Here is a 16,567-nt window from a genome sequence, read left to right as displayed (position 1 = left end):
AAAATCAGAGGGTGCACACAGTACAGAGAGATTAGCAGATGGCAACATGCAGGGCCCTTCAGATCCTTTTGAAGAGTTAAGTCCCCGGGTCCTTTTTTGAAGCGACAATGAGTTACATAGCTCCAAGCTCTCTCAATTTATGAAGTGAGGTGAGGACTTGGGCTTGGGAGAGTGAGTGTGGTGTATTGCTTAAGAGCGGTGGACTCGTAATCTGGGGGACCAGGTTCACGTCTCCGCTCCTCCACATGCAGCTGCTGGGTGACCTTGGGCTAGTCACACTTCTCTGAAGTCTCTCAGCCTCACTCACCTCACAGACGGGGGGGGGGGGAATTCCTTCCAGTAGCACCTCAGAGACCAATTAAGTTTGTCATGCACACTTCTTTAGATACACTGAAACAGAAGTCACCAGACCCTTATGTGAAGTCAGAGGGTGGGGAGCGATATTACTCAGAAGGGTGGTGGGAATGGGTGATTGGCTGATAGGAGTGGTAAACCTGTTGACGACTGTTAACGACTGCATTTGGTCTTGCAGGAAAAAGCAAGGGGTGAGATGGCTAAAGAAAGCTTATCATGTATAATGAGATAAGAATCCAATGTCTTTATTCAAACCAGGTCTCTCCATGGTTTTAAGCTTGGTAATGAGTTGCAATTCAGCAACTTCTCTTTCCAGTCAGTTTCTGAAATTTTCCTGTAATAAGACAGCTACTTTGAGATCTTGTATAGAATGTCCTGAGAGACTGAAGTGTTCTCCTACTGGTTTCTCTGTCTTGTGATTCCTGACCTCACAGAGTGTTTGTTGTGGGGGAGGAAGGGAAAGGAGAATGTTAGCCGCTTTGAGACTCCTTAAGGGGAGTGAAAGGCGGGATATCAAGTCCAAACTCTTCTTCCTCCTCCTCCTCTTCTTCTTCTTCTTCTTCTTCTTCTTCTTCGATCCTTTAACTGGAAGGCTGACTTTCCCTACTACCCACTTCCTGGTTCTGCAAGTAAGCGTTTGCACAGATTGTGTCTATACACACTGAGTGCCATGTGCACAGCATGCTTTTAAGTCAAGAGCATCAGGTGGTTCCCAAGAACAAGCATGGCAAAATACTTTATGCCACCCATTCTCCAAGCTAATTTGCTGTCCCAAGATGACCTGTTGAGCTTCACTGCAGAGTAGGGAGTTAAAATCCAGTCTCTCCTGCCCCAGTATAGCATGCCAAACACTATACTACACTGACTCCTGACACCCTACCAAAGCTTCCACACTGAATATTATAGAATAAAAGATCCTGAAGCCAAGCAGGTAAGGTTTGCATGTTTATGCTAGAGGAGAAAGCTGCCTCGGCTGCCTACTCACACTCTCAGCAGTGCAAGGTCAGCTTAGAAGTGTGATCAGAAGGTTCAACTGTGCCTGTAGCTGCTTTGAGAACCAGCAGCTACTACAGTCACTAGGAGGCTTCTCTCCATACGACGCCTTTCCAAGAGGAAAATATTTGAGCAGACACTATTTTCTCTCTCTTCGTATAGCCATGATCTTTCACTTTACTTCTTGGAAGCAAGGAGCATTTTACAAAGCAAAAAAATATGAGCACGCATTTATTCTGAGCGTACTGTTTGGGACACTTCAATTTATAACATGTGCAGAATGCACATGTTGCCACCCCATGTGCTAAGAACACCAAACACATTTATTTAAGCAGGTGGGTTGTCCCCCATGGGCTTATAAAAGAATAAGCATTTTGAAATCCCAGTTGGAGAAACTCATCATAAATCAAGATGCACATTGCAAAATAATAGCCTAAGCACAGCAAGCCTCTTCCCCACAGAAACTCCAAATAGGATTGAGGAGCACCGTGGGGGTGAGGGAGCAACAAAATGCACCAATTTCCAATTTGACAGAAGCAAGCAAAAAGCCAAGCCTCTCTCCATCCTGCCTTGCTTCGCAAAAACAGCAGTAGGTACCCAGCAGAACACCAAAGGAAAAATGTCTTTCTATTCTCAGCCTTCTAATAAACCTTTCAAAGCATTAATTCTACCCCCCACCTTAAACTATGAAAGAGGAAAAACAGAACCAGAGCTCTAAAAACAGTAACTAGGTGGATTCCTAAGGCTGAAATGTGGAAGACCAACATGGCATCATGGCCAAATACGTCGTTGTCGTATGTATGTATGTCTTGATATCCTACCATTCTTCCAAGTTGCATGAAGCACTGCAGCCTTGTGCATCTGGGAATCCTGGGGACAAACCTTTGCTCTTGGCAAGAAAGCGTGCAAAGGTCCCAATTCACTGCTAGTGACAATTACCACAGGAACTTCCTGGACACAAAAGGCTAATTCTTGTGTCCTTGGAGCTGGGAAGCCGCTAAAGACAGATGCCCGAATTCACAAATTAGCGGGTGCAAATTCATCTCTTACACCAGTATATAAAAGCATTTTTGAGTGGCCAACGCTGTAATGTTTGATGCGGAAAAGTGATTGTGTGGAAGCTTGGACACGATCCAGGAAGCAAACCTTGACCCTCCAGATGTTGTTGGACTCCAGCTCCCATCGTTCCCAACCTTTGGCCATGCTGCCTATGGCTAATAGGAGATGGATTTCAACACCATCTGGAGGGTCTTAGGTTAGCTACCCCTGAATTAGAAAAAAGGGGTGAGATAATAATAATATTGTAATAATTTATTATTTATACCCCGCTCATCTGGGTGTGTTTCCCCAGCCACTCTGGGCGGCTTTCAACAGAATATTAAAAACACGATAAAACATCAGTCATTAAAAACTTCCCTAAACAGGGCTGCCTTCAGGTGTCTTCTAAAAGCCAGATAGTTGCTTATTTCCTTGACATCTGATGGGAGGGCATTCCACAGGGCAGGCGTCACCACCGAGAAGGCCCTCTGCCCGGTTCACTGTAACCTCACTTCTTACAGTGAGGGAACCGCCAGAAGGCCCTCAGAGCTGGACCTCAGTGTCCAGGCTGAACGATGGGAGTGGAGACGTTCCTTCAGGTATACTGGGCCGAAGCCATTTAGGGCTTTAAAGGTCAGCACCAACACTTTGAATTGTGTTTGAAGAGACTCACTGGTAGGCCAAAGCCACTATTGCAGCTTCCTGGCTAAAGCGTCGTCAGTGTGGCGCATCTCGGAATTCAAATTTGTGAGGCAGAATTAGAATTAAGCAGAGTTACTGGGACGCAAGAGCTAGGACTTTATCGGCAATATAAGAGTGTGCATTTATAAGCATGGCCATTTCTCAGCGTCTCAGCGTTAACAATGAAAGCAACACCACAATTTTAGGTGACTAATGGAGCTATTCATTCCTGTCCCACAATGTAATGAAAGTCCATTGTACCTGCGATAGCAGCATTCGGATGGCGTTGCTAAGTAACCAAAGATGCATTGCAGGGTTTTTAATTACATTTCCTTAATTAGTTGTGGGTGAAAGGACATCTCTGCACTCAGATCTGAGCCCCAACCCCCCACCCCTTTGTTCCTCTTCCTTTCTAAATTAAACCTCATCTTCCAGTCTCCCAATTATTCCATAATAAATGAGGATCTCAAAAATCAGGAGGAAAACTAGGCTTCTGTTATCCAAGCCTTTGTTTTTCCCTTTGGTAAGGAACCATTTCATTTACAAAGTGTTCTACAAATGGGATTCAAAAAGAAAATGATTGCATGTGAAAACAGCATGCTCAATCTTCGCCGGACTGCGCCGGAATTTTTATCCCCACTTGCTGTTTATATCCTGTATTGGGGTTTGTCTCTTCGTTTGAGACGGGGTGGGTATACTTGTTCCCAATCCTAGCTACACTAAATTCTTTAACTTCTCTCTAGATGCGTAAGGGCAGCTCCCTCTTCCATCCCTGGGGACTATCAAATAATTACGGCCTTCAGAACACGCATCGTTTTTCAGGAGGGTTAACAAGCGCACACTGGAAACTTAGGTTTGTGAAATTAAAAGTGCCTCAAAGTTGCTATGTTTGCCCTGGCTCAACAAATCTGTTTTAAAAAACCACCACCACCATGACCACAGAGTCTTTTGGGGCTAGGAGAGTAACGAGGAAACACACTGAAACGGGTGAGGCGAATGAATAGTTAAAGGGAAGGTGTGGAGTCATAGTGTCCAACACAGTCATACTCCATCACCGAGTAATTCAATCAGGATGAATGCTGACAGTCATAAATCTCCCCTGCAAACAAATCGGATTGAAAGCTCAAGTAAAAAAAAAATGGACATATACCACCCTGGGCTCATTTGGGAGAAAGGGTGAGAAACAAATTTTATAAATAAAATAACCTCTGTGTAAGCTTTGGACAAGCAGATCGGGGCAAAAGCTCAATAAGCAGGGAGTCCAAAAATAGCTTCTCAGTGTGAACCAGGAACCGACCTATCCAGAAAACAAGATGGTTCTACAATCATATAGCTCTCTATATATTCTATATCAGGCATCCCCAAACTTCAGCCCTCCAGATGTTTTGGACTACAATTCCCATCATCCCTGACCACTGGTCCTCTTAGCTAGGGATCATGGGAGTTGTAGGCCAAAACATCTGGAGGGCGGCAGTTTGGGGATGCCTGATCTATATATTTGGGTAGGCCTGTTCCGCCCAATCTATTCTATTCCCTTCTGCTGCCTAGTTCTCCATTTCCCCGTTTCCCCATTTTTCAGTCTGTCAGTATTCTACAACATTTAATTTTTGTGTGGCTGCTTCCCCACCCTCTGGGTTATATTTTAGCTACAGATTTGCTTTTCTGCCTGCGTATAATTATTACCTCAAGTCTGCTGGGTATTTCTTCCCTTGAGCGTCAGTGAGATTTTGGCTACATAAGCACAATCACGGGAAGACTGGTATGCCAGCATACAGCTGCTGAAGATCTCATCTGCACTATACCCGAAAGTGGTATGATGCTGTTTTGAAACAGTCATGGCTTCCCCCAAAGAATCCTGGGAAATGTAGTGTGCTGAGGGTACTGAGAGTTGTGAGGAGGCCCCTATTCCCCCTCACAGAACTACAATTCCCATAGTTCCCTGGGAAGAGGGACAGACTGTTAAACCACTCTGAGGACTGGGACCCTCCCTGCTGATAATGCTTTCTATGTGATGGGATTTTAATATAATATAATATAATATAATATATAATATAATATAATATAATATAGTTTAGTTTAGTTTAGTTTAGTTTAGTAGGTGGAGGAACATTAAATCTTGGGGGTCTCTACCGTCAGCCTGCAGGCCTCAGGTGAGTGCTAGGCCTTTCGTAGTTGTTTACCGGAAACAGGTGGTTCAGGTTTTACATTTACGCAAATGATACCGCAGCTTGTCATCCTTTGGGCTTCTCTAAAATCCTGCCCTCTTCCATCCCTGCTGCAGGTAAAGGCATATCATCTTCACGTCTGGTTTCAGTTTTGCATCTATACAGCATCTGTCAACTCATCTGAGCAATAGGCAAAGATCTGCAAAGAATCCTTGCAAGATTTGAAGTACAAGTAAAAATAAATTGTTTGACTTTACCTCTACTACCGTTGTTTTGGCAGCTTTACACATGGGCTGGTTAAAGTTTCTTGCAGTTTTCCTATTTGAGGCACAGAAAGGGGGAAGGTAAAGTTAACTGAAAGCAAAAGATTGATTATTTTCTGCTCACATTCAGACTGCTATATTACTGTAATATCAGGGAAAGCACTGGGCCAACCTAAATTTAAAGGAATTAGGGAGAAGATAGCAGTAAGGTGGTAACATATAGACCTTTGCATACCTAGGATATGTTTAAGAACACATTTAAAATTGCAGGCTTGTTTACCATGCAGTGTGTGTTTGTGTGCATGTGTGCTACTGTTTAAAGAAGGGGGGCTTTGCAATGCGCTCCTTCTAAGTGTCAACTAGGAAATAGGTTCCACTGAGTTCAGCAGTGTTTAAAGGTAAAGATACAGGGACCCAGTCGCGGACGACTCTGGGGTTGTGGCGCTCATCTCGCTTTATTGGCTGAGAGAGCCGGCGTACAGCTTCTGGGTCATGTGGCCAGCATGACTAAGCTACCTCTGGCGAACCAGAGCAGTGCACGGAAAAGCCATTTACCTTCCCGCCTGAGCGGTACCTATTTATCTACTTGCACTTTTACATGCTTTCGAACTGCTAGGTTGGCAGGAGCAGGGACCGAACAATGGGAGCTCACCCCGTCATGGGGATTCGAACCGGCGACTTTCTGATCGGCAAACCCTAGGCTCTGTGGTTTAGACCACAGCGCCAACCGCGTCAGCAGTGTTTACTCCCAGCTAAATAAAATGGGCAACAGGATGCACATCCAGGGCACATTTTGCAACGTGGAGGGGAGAAAGGAGATTATCCACGTTACACATAATTTGTGACACCTATTTGACCATTGAATGGGGGAAGAGCAAGACTTACAAAGTGCAGAGATACTTCATTGCCTTCTACCCAGAAGATTTCCACTAGCAAACCAAGGCCGATGGCAAACACAATATTTGGGGGGGGTGTGTGCTTGGGGTTATATAACAACCAGACATATGCTTAAGAATATAAAAACATAAGAAGAGCCTGCTGGATCAGGCCAATGGCCCATCTAGTCCAGCATCCTGTTCTCACAGTGGCCGACAAGATGCATGTGGGAAACCAGCAAGCAGGATCTGAGTGCAAGAGATACTCTCCCTTCCTAGAAATTAGCTGTCTTTGTTTGCATGTGTTGTGCATGGAGGAAGAAGGGGAAGGGAATGCGGGGGGGGGGGGTGAGCAGAGCAAACAGGGTCAATTCCATAGTTATACAGGATTCAAGTTTTTCTGATAATGTGGACTCAAATGATTGTCTAAGGCACAGACTCTAAGCCTTGGTAGAGCAGCCTCAAAACTGAGTGAAAGGATCCTATTTTCTAGATATTTCTCTCCATCCTGAGTTTATCATACAACATAAAAAAATGTTTGGGCTTCTACTGCCCCCTCCTGGAAACTTTTGCTTTATTAAATGCTAAATGAGTCCCTGCGGTCCCCTAATTTGGGTGTTTAGAGTTGCATGGACCAAGAAGAGATACAAGAAATGCAGGTTTCTTTTTAAAAAAAATTCAGATCCACCCTATTTGTTTTTATAGCATTATATATGCATTCTCCATCTATTTAATGCTTATGTTTCCTAAATCTCCACTTTTCACAGGTCATACAAAACAGAGTCAGGCCACTGGTCCCTCTTAACACACTCAACAGCTAAACATAACAAAAAAAAACCCTACTCTGAAGAGTGGGCTAAACAACTTTTAAATTAAATTTAAATTATTATACAAGTCAAGCAGGCATCACGTGCCCCATGTGAGCTGCAGGTACAACACAAGAAGAAGAAGAAAAAGCCCATTGAAGCTGCGTATTAGAGGGGAAGAACATTTGCACACTGATGGGTCAGCTTTGTCCAACATTACTGATCTTCTCGTTCAGGATACTCCAAAGGAAGTCCAAGATTTCCTGGTGAACCCTTTGAAAACTGCTGCTTTGGAGAGAAGCACATCTGCTCTGTGTGCAATACCGTACCTGAAGATAATGTTCCCGGCGCGATCAGATTTCCACGCCTTCACTAGCGCAAAATCCCCTGTTATCGACTTTTCCATAATATAGTGTCGCCCATCAAACTCCCTCACCTGTGAGAAGTCGGGAGGAAATATTTGAAAAGTTATTCATCTTGAACATGGTTCCCTCCCATGTTGACATTTTAAATTTTTCCTTTGCAGAATGTCAAGCAATAGAGATGGGGGCATGGCTGGTGCTAGCTGGTCAAAAGCCTCACATTTTTTTCTGGACTCTCCCTTCCCAAGAACCATGGGTCACTACTGCTGCCATAAAGGTAAAGGTAAAGGGACCCCTGACCATTAGGTCCAGTCATGACAGACTCTGGGGTTGCGGCGCTCATCTTGCGTTATTGGTAGAGGGAGTCGGCATACAGCTTCCGGGTCATGTGGCCAGCATGACAAAGCCGCTTCTGGCGAACCAGAGCAGCACATGGAAACGCCGTTTACCTTCTCGCCAGAGCACTACCTATTTATCTACTTGCACTTTGACGTGCTTTCAAACTGCTAGGTTGGCAGGAGCTGGGACCGAACAATGGGAGCTCACCCCATCGCAGGGATTTGAACCGCCGACCTTCTGATCAGCAAGCCCTAGGCTCTGTGGTTTAAGCCACAGCTGCCCTATTTCCACCATTAAAACACACGTGCATGATCTTTTACCTCTCTGGGCTCGCTGGCAAGGGCAACAGTACCATCTGTGTTGTATTTGATTGGAGCCCCTCCTTCTTGCACTAAAGTCCCGTACCCTGTGCTGGTGAAGAAAGCTGGGATGCCCGCTCCTCCTGCTCGAATGCGCTCAGCTAGGGTGCCCTGGAAGGAAAGAAACTGTTAAATACAGAGACCGATAACAAGAGAGATTACCGGGTTGTTCAGGACATGAGTAGAGTCAGCAGGATCAGGCTAATGGCCCTTCTAGTCCAGCATCCTGTTCTCAAACTCCCTACTTCTCCTGCTTTCTCTCCTTTGACTTGAGAGCCAGTGTGGTGTAGCGGTTAAGAGTGGTAGACTCATAATTTGGTGAACCGGGTTTGATTCCCTGCTCCTCCACATGCAGCTGCTGGGTGACCTTGGGCTAGTCGCACTTCTCTGAAGTCTCTCAGCCCCACTCACCTCAGAGTGTTTGTTGTGGGGAAGGAAGGGAAAGGAGAATGTTAGCCACTTTGAGACTCCTTCAGGTAGTGATAAAGCGAGATATCAAATCCAAACCATAGCTGCCAAGTTTTCCCTTTTCTCGCGAGGAAGCCTATTCAGCATAAGGGAAAATCCCTTTAAAAAAGGGATAACTTGGCAGCTATGATCCAAACTCTTCTCTTCTTCTTCTTCTGCCTGCTTTCCACCAAACAGCTCCTATTTCCCTCAAACGGCATCTGAATGCAAAAGTATGGTATGCAGAACAGCGCTTATTAAGGGATTTAATAACATGGGCCTTAGGATTTTGAATCTCATTGGCTGGCCTGCTCTGATGTCACAGGCTCTCTCAGCACTCTGCTTCATGTCACGGTGACATGAAAGCTGATCATCCAAAGACAACAGAGAGAGGCAGAAGGGTCCTTGAAAATATTTTATGGGAGAACATCCTGCCAGAGCGACAGACAACTGCTAATGTGGCTGGAACCTGCTTTATTCCACCTTTGCATCAGTGGCCTGTTTTATGGATAGGATACAGTACTTTTTGCTGCTAGGAAATTCAACATGCCAGCAAACCTTACAAAAAAATTTGTTTGATCTCAGTAAGGCCTCAGTAAAGCTATGGTTTTCCCAGTAGTGATGTATGGAAGTGAGAGCTGGACCATAAAGAAGGCTGATCGCCGAAGAATTGATGCTTTTGAATTATGGTGCTGGAGGAGACTCTTGAGAGTCCCATCAACTGCAAGATGATCAAACCTATCCATTCTGAAGGAAATCAGCCCTGAGTGCTCACTGGAAGGACAGGTCATGAAGCTAAGGCTCCAATACTTTGGCCACCTCATGAGAAGAGAAGACTCCCTGGAAAAGATCCTGATGTTGGGAAAGATTGAGGGCACTAGGAGAAGGGGACGACAGAGGACGAGATGGTTGGACAGTGTTCTCGAAGGTACCAACATGAGTCTGACCAAACTGCGGGAGGCAGTGGAAGACAGGAGTGCCTGGCGTGCTCTGGTCCATGGGGTCACAAAGAGTCGGACACGACTGAATGACTAAACAACAAACAGTAAGGCCTGAACAAATTCATTCCATACTTAAGTTATATCCACAAGATGGCAGCATCTGTACTTTAAAAACCTGTCTCTGACAATTCTTATCTACCCACCTAATACCTATTGGTAAAAGTCTGCCTTTTGGACTATCTGCTCTCTATTTACTGTAACTTTCCTCATGGTTAGTTTTGAACATCTGACTCTTCCAAAAACACCTGCAAGTGGCTGTAACATTTCTGTCCAGCCAGTTAGAACTGTCAGCCCTAAGAACTCCCACAAATAAGACTGAGCTGGGGAAAAGGCGCCAGGTTTGGGCTTAGAATCATAGAACTGGAAGGGACCACGAGGGTCATCCAGTCCAACCCCCTGCAATGCAGGAATCTTTTGCCCAATGTAGGGCTCAAACCCATGACCCTGAGATGAAGAGTCTCATGCTCTGCTAACTGAGCTAACTCTCATGCTCTGCTAACTCTGAGTCTCCAAGGGTGGTGGAACACTTCTGTCAACCTCAACTCCTACGAGGGTCTGTGGGGAAGAAGGTGGTCTTTCAGATATGATGGCCTAAGCCTTCTTCTTTGGTGATAACTCATAGCCAAGTAAGATTGTCTTCCATAAACACGGTTTTAACAGTGAGTCCATAAATGGCTGTGGAGGCCAATTCTGGATCCACACATCCTTCCACAGTGGGGACATAGGTTTCCGGGCGGGAGTTGATCATGATGAGGGTTTGCCAAGCGTGCCTTCCTCTTAGCATGTTTCTCGCTTTCGGTGTTTATACTACATTTTTAAAGATTTGCCTTGAGAGTCTCTAAACCTCTTTTGTTGACCACCAGCATTGCACTTTCAATTTTAAAATTTGGAATAGAGTAGTTGCTTTGGAAGACGATAATCAGGCATCCAAACAACACGACCAGTCCAACAAAGTTGATGCTGAAGAATCATTGCTTCGACGCTTGTGATCTCTGCTTCTTCCAGTACACTGGCATTAGTTCGCCTGTCTTCCCAAGTGATGTGTAAAAATTTTGAGACACCATTGATGGAATCTTTCGATGAGTAGGAGATGGTCTTTATAAGTGGTCCATGTTTCACAAGCCTAAGTCAGTCAGGGCTTCAAACACTGATGTTGGGCCTGGAAATGAACTGGAAACCTACACAGCTATTTTGGAGCAGGGGCTATGCAAGTTCCAAGAGGAGCTCCCATAAGTTCCTTGGAAGCCACGTGTTGGGCCAGGTGGAAGTTCCAAGTTGTCTTCAAGGGCAGCCACACATGAAACACATTGAATAATCTAGTCTGGAGTAGTACGGTGGCCAACTCATTTCTGTCCAAAAGGGGCCTTAGCAGGTGAACAAGCAGGATCTGAAAACAGATGTTCCGAGCCAAGGCCACCTGAGCCTCTGGTGAAAGTGTTGGATCCAGGATAAACCTCAAGCTACAGACCTGCTCCTTCCAAGGGAGTCTAACCCCACCCAGAACAGGCCAAGAAGCCAAGGTTCACTCTATTAGGTATAACTGTTTTAAAAGGTCACAACTAGCAGGTCTCTTTCCAAAGCAGCGATTTTCTGGAACACCTTCTCCTGCCAAATCCAAGAGGAGTCAGCTGCGATGTGTTCTACAGGCCTGTTAAAAATGTATTTATTTGTTCGGCCATTTCCTGTCGTTAATTTTTAGATGGCACTGCTCAGTGTCTTGTTTTCGTATTCCATTTTTGTTTACATATGTGTGTGCATGTGTGTGTGTGTGTGTGTGTTGTGTGCGTATCTATAAATTCATTAGCTAAATAATGAAACACATTCTCTTAAAAAATATTTAGCCCCTTAAGAAAGGTGTTCTACCTGTGGCGTAAGCTCAACCTCCAGTTCTCCAGATAAATACTGCCGCTCAAACTCTGCATTCTCCCCAACATAGGACGACACCATGCGTTTGATTTGCTTCGTCTGGAGTAAGAGTCCCAGTCCAAAATTGTCTACCCTGCACAGAGAAAGTTGTTGGGCGAAGGTTACAACAAAACGAATGCCACAGAATATCATGAAATTTCACACTCGGGCCCCCTCCTTCCAAAAGGGAAATTAAGATTTGCCATACTTGGCACCACCCTTTGAGTTTTGTATGTAATAAGCTGCACAAGTGCCTCTGTGCTAGAATCGCAAAGGCCCATCACTAGGTGACACTAATTGTATTGCACAGCTGGCAATCAGTTTGTGCTTACAACTTGCCAGTAAAAAAAGGAAGCTTACAGACCATTCAGGCTTCCTCAAACTTGGCCCTCCAGATGTTTTGAGACTACAATTCCCATCATCACCCTGACCACTGGTCCTGCTAGCTAGGGATCATGGGAGTTGTAGGCTAAAAACATCTGGAGGGCCGAGTTTGAGGAAGTCCAACCTAATTCATTTGTCTATACAGTCATACAATCCCTTCCAGAAGTCGGTTCAACTTCCAAAAAGTTCAGAAACCAAAGCATGGCTTCTGATTGGCTGCACGAAGCTCCTACAGCCAATCGGAAGCCCTGTCGGACATTTGGCTTCCAAAAATAGTTCGCAAACCAGAACACTCACTTCCGGGTTTGCAGCATTTGGGAGCCAAAACGTTCAAGAACTAAGCAGTTTGAAAACCAAGGTACGATTGTAAAGGTAAAAGGTAAAGGACCCCTGGGCAGTTAAGTCCAGTCAAAGGCAATTATGGGGTTGTGGTGCTCATCTCGCTTTCAAGCCGAGGGAGCCGGCGTTTGTCCACAGACAGCTTTCCAGGTCATGTGGCCAGAAGGACTAAACCGCTTCTGGCGCAATGGAACACCCTGACAGAAACTGGAGCACACAGAAACACTGTTTACCTTCCCACCACAGTGGTACCTATTTATCTACTAGCAGTGGCCTGCTTTTCAAACTGCTAGGTTGGCAGGAGCTGGGACAGAGCAACAGGAGTTCACCCCGTTGTGCAGATTTGAACCGCCAACTTTCTGATTGGCAAGCCCAAGAGGCTCAGTGGTGTAGACCACAGTGCCACCCACATCCCTGATAGTACAACTGTACTAGGAGTGTGGGGACGATTTTTTGCCTCCTCCCCTTCTTACAACCTCCATGCCACATGCCAGAGATGGCCAGCACCAGGGTCAACAGCGGGTGGAGAGTGAATGTAATCATCATTCTCCACCATCCTACCCCAGTCCCCAGGCTCCTTAGTTTTGGTCTATACCAGTGTTTCCCAAACTTGGGTCCCCAACCATTTTTGGACTACAACTCCCATCATCCATAGCTAGCAGGACCAGTGGTCAAGGATGATGGGAATTGTAGTTCAAAAAAAAAAGCTGGATGCCCAAGTTTGGGAAACACTAGTCTACACTAACTGCCATTATTTCCCCCACCTAAATCTGGGGATGTCAGGAATGGAAATTTAGAGTGTATTATCTCCTTCAGTGTTAGGACAAAAATTGGATAGAGGACACACTGTAATTCAGAATTCAATAATTACCGTATATGGATTTTTTCAGTTTGATCGCTTGCTCTTCCTAGGTTATGGTAAAAGGGACCCCTGACCATTGGGTCCAGTCGTGACCGACTCTGGGGTTGCGGCGCTCAACTCGCATTATTGGCCGAGGGAGCCGGCATACAGCTTCCAGGTCATGTGGCCAGCATGACAAAGCCGCTTCTGGTGATCCAGAGCAGCGCATGGAAACGCCGTTTACCTTCCCGCCAGAGTGGTACCTATTTATCTACATGCACTTTGACGTGCTTTCGAATTGCTAGGTTATAAGACCGCCCCATCTGGCAAAATATTCTGCAAGGCTGGCTCCCGCATGCCTAACTCCTGCTCCTTCCAAGCCATGAAATCATAAAAGTCACCATAAGCCACTTGCTTTCTGGCCAGCTGGGACAACTGTCCACAATCCATCATGAAACAGACTTGGCAAACGATGACAGGAACAGGAGTGGGTAGCTTAGGCAAGATCTGATGCTGCCCCATGGCTTTTAAACTGCCGGATGTGAACTACAGGGAAATACATCTCCCTTTATCATCCAGTAATTATCAGGTAGGAAATGGGGCTGGAAGGGGTCATTAGACAACGCTGCAAAGCTGAGCACTCTTAAAGAGTTGTCAGTGTCCCTAAGCAAAGCCATGCCTCCATCCACAGAAACACACACAGAGAGAGATGAACCACTTTAACTCACAGGCAGGGAGCAAGAGCGAACAGCCTGCATTACTTACTTTGATCTCAGCATCACTAATTCAGATATACAGATGGAAATAGCAGCAAACAGCAGTAAGGATAATTATAGTAGATTCTACTGCAGCACACAATACAGCTGTAACTTTGGCATCTGCACATCACAGGGGTGTTAAAACTCCCTGCAATGCTGCTGTAGGGTCACAAATACATGCTTTGTTCAGTATTAGCCGAGGGCCATGTTCCCTTGCACACAACCTTTTGGGGGCCGGGGGCCAAGAGTAGGTGGGGCCAGAGGCAAAAATGGGAGGAGCAACAGATGTGCCTCTAACCTTTCGTGCATTCCAGCCACGCAGAGGAAGCCGGTGGTATTTTTGTTGGTATTTGTACACATATATCTCCATACAGAGAAGCAAGAAGCATCGCCACAGTTCAAGGACACATTCCTGCCAGGCAAAGAGCACTCAAAAGCGGGTGCAGAGCAGGGCTGGTGAAGGATGCAGCCTGGAGAGAGTCCCAAGGGCCAGGTGGAAAGGTCTGGCAGGGGACGCATTTAGCCCCTAGGTTGCCTGGTCCTGGCCTTATAATACAGTACTTGCATGCTGGGAGTGCTTCTGTTGAGACCCAAGTGGGATCAGAAGTGGGTCCTGAGCACCCAGTTGAAGACCAGTGCTCTAGGCCAGGGTTTCCCAAACTTGAGTTTCCAGCTGTTTTTTTGGACTACAGTTCCAATTGTCCCAGACCACTGGCTGCTAGCTATGGATGTTGTGGGACTACAGTTTCCATTGTCCCAGACCACTGGCTGCTAGCTATGGATGTTGGTAGAATTGTCTCTACCAAGATACCTGCCAAGCTCCTCTCTGAAAAATAAGGGACCGGACCGGAAGTAGCATACCGGAAGTAGCGTGGCGGCCATTTTGGAACTGGGCGGCGCATGCTCAGAAGTGACTTTTGATGCTGCTGTGCCCAGTTCCAAAATGGCCGCCACACCAGAAGTCGCGCTGCAGCCATTTTGGAACTGGGCAGAGCAGCATCAAAAGTCGCTTCTGAGCATGCTCCACCCAGTTCCAAAATGGCCGCCGCACCAGAATAAACCGGGGAAAAATAAAAAAAATCTGTTTTTTCGGCTGGGGACAGCTGGAAAAACAGGGGTTTCCCGGGGAAAATGGGAAACTTGGCAGCTATGCTCTACCAAGTTTGGAAAACCCTGCTCTGGGCCAAGGATGGGGACCCTGCGGCATTCCAGATGTTGCCTGGCCACCACCATGCTGGCTGGGGCTCTCTTGGGAGTTGAAGACCAACCACAACTGGTTCTCCACCCCAGCTTGATTCAGTTCATTTGTGTGCTCTCTTTTTCCTAGAGCAGCTTCTGTTTCTTGGTCACTCTGAGGGTGAAGGAAACAGAAGCACAACCGAAAAGGAAACCTCAAGTTTTTAGGGGCCCCCTCCTTGATGTTATACATTACGGATATCATGCAGTCAGTCACAATACTCACAACACAAGCCTAGCAAATGACATCTAATAGGGGCTGGAAAGAAGATAAAAGTCCCGACCAGAGAAGATTGGCAGACTAAATTGATAGATTATGCCGAAATGGCAAAAATGACCGGAAGAATCAGAAATCAGGAAGACCAAAATTTTAATAAAGAATGGGGGAAATTTATCATTTATCTTTTTTAAAAAAACCATTGTAAACAGTTAAAATTGTTAGTAGGATTGAAATGACACTTGTAGTTTAATGGTGAATTTTGGATTTGATGGAGATGGGTTACTATAAAAGATTCAGGAAGAAATGGCTAACAATAGGACCCACAAAGAGGAGGAGGGAAGTCCAGGAGATTCTTTGGAATCTTACTTCTATGTTGCATGCTGGATATGTGATTGTAAAACTGTAATTTGAAAAACCAAATAAATAAATAAATAAATAATTTATTATTATTATTTTTAGTGACATCTAATAGGGGCTGGAAGCCGAGGTTAATCTTTTTGTCTCTCCTGCATGACAGGCTGTTCTAATGCAGTGGCTGACTTCAGGCTTGGAAAACCTCCCATGTCCATTCCTCGTTTGCCACCTGAATAGCAAACAACCTTGTTGACAGTGTGTGAATATTCAGAGCCTCCGTATGTTAGGAATTATTACCGGGACTGTCTGACCTGCCAGAAGGCTGAAGTAACCTTCCCCCTATAAAAAGAAAGTGCTGTTCTGAAGTGTGTAGGGTTGACACAGTCAGTTCAAAAATAAACACACTTAACATCTGGTGAAATATGCTAAAATAATTTAGGAGCAGTTGGGCTGGTTTGAATATGTATTTCCATTTATTTCAAGGTGCGAATCGGATGCCGTTGTGAGCTGAAATGAAAGCAAACAAATCCACAGGCAATCCAGTGTTGCATAGAAAGAGGCTGCAACCCAACATAGGTGCCAACTCCCAGATTGAAAAATCCGGGATCGGCTGCAGCACGGCAGCGGAAGTCGCACTGCGGCCATTTTGGAACTGGGCAGAGCAGCACCGGAAGTCACTTCTACGCATGCTCTGCCCATTTCCAAAATGGCCGCAGCGCCAGAAATCGCTTCTGCGCATGTCCAGAGACTCCAGACATGCGCAGAAGGAGCCTCCCCGGGCCGGTAAGAATCCGGGGGATTTACGGGGGTTTTTTAAAATCCAGGCTGCCAGCGGGAAACGGCTGGA

At 45.7% G+C, this 16,567-nt stretch overlaps 1 protein-coding gene across 1 annotated transcript in view; it reads right to left on the bottom strand.

Moving 5' to 3' along the window:
• Window positions 1-16,567, bottom strand: part of OXCT1 (3-oxoacid CoA-transferase 1) — a 61,936-nt gene that overhangs the window by 35,484 nt on the left and 9,885 nt on the right. Inside the window, exons 4-7 of the mRNA XM_035100569.2 lie at window positions 11,547-11,682; window positions 8,197-8,346; window positions 7,505-7,611; window positions 5,489-5,549 (exon numbers count right to left, since the gene is read on the bottom strand). Coding sequence (XP_034956460.1) covers window positions 5,489-5,549; window positions 7,505-7,611; window positions 8,197-8,346; window positions 11,547-11,682 — 454 coding nt within the window. The remainder of the gene's footprint in view (window positions 1-5,488; window positions 5,550-7,504; window positions 7,612-8,196; window positions 8,347-11,546; window positions 11,683-16,567) is intronic.

Source organism: Zootoca vivipara, chromosome 11, assembly GCF_963506605.1.
Source record: "Zootoca vivipara chromosome 11, rZooViv1.1, whole genome shotgun sequence".
NCBI lineage: Eukaryota > Metazoa > Chordata > Lepidosauria > Squamata > Lacertidae > Zootoca > Zootoca vivipara.
The sequence above is the reverse complement of the archived record's forward strand: the minus strand, read 5'-3'. Positions and strand labels throughout refer to the sequence as shown.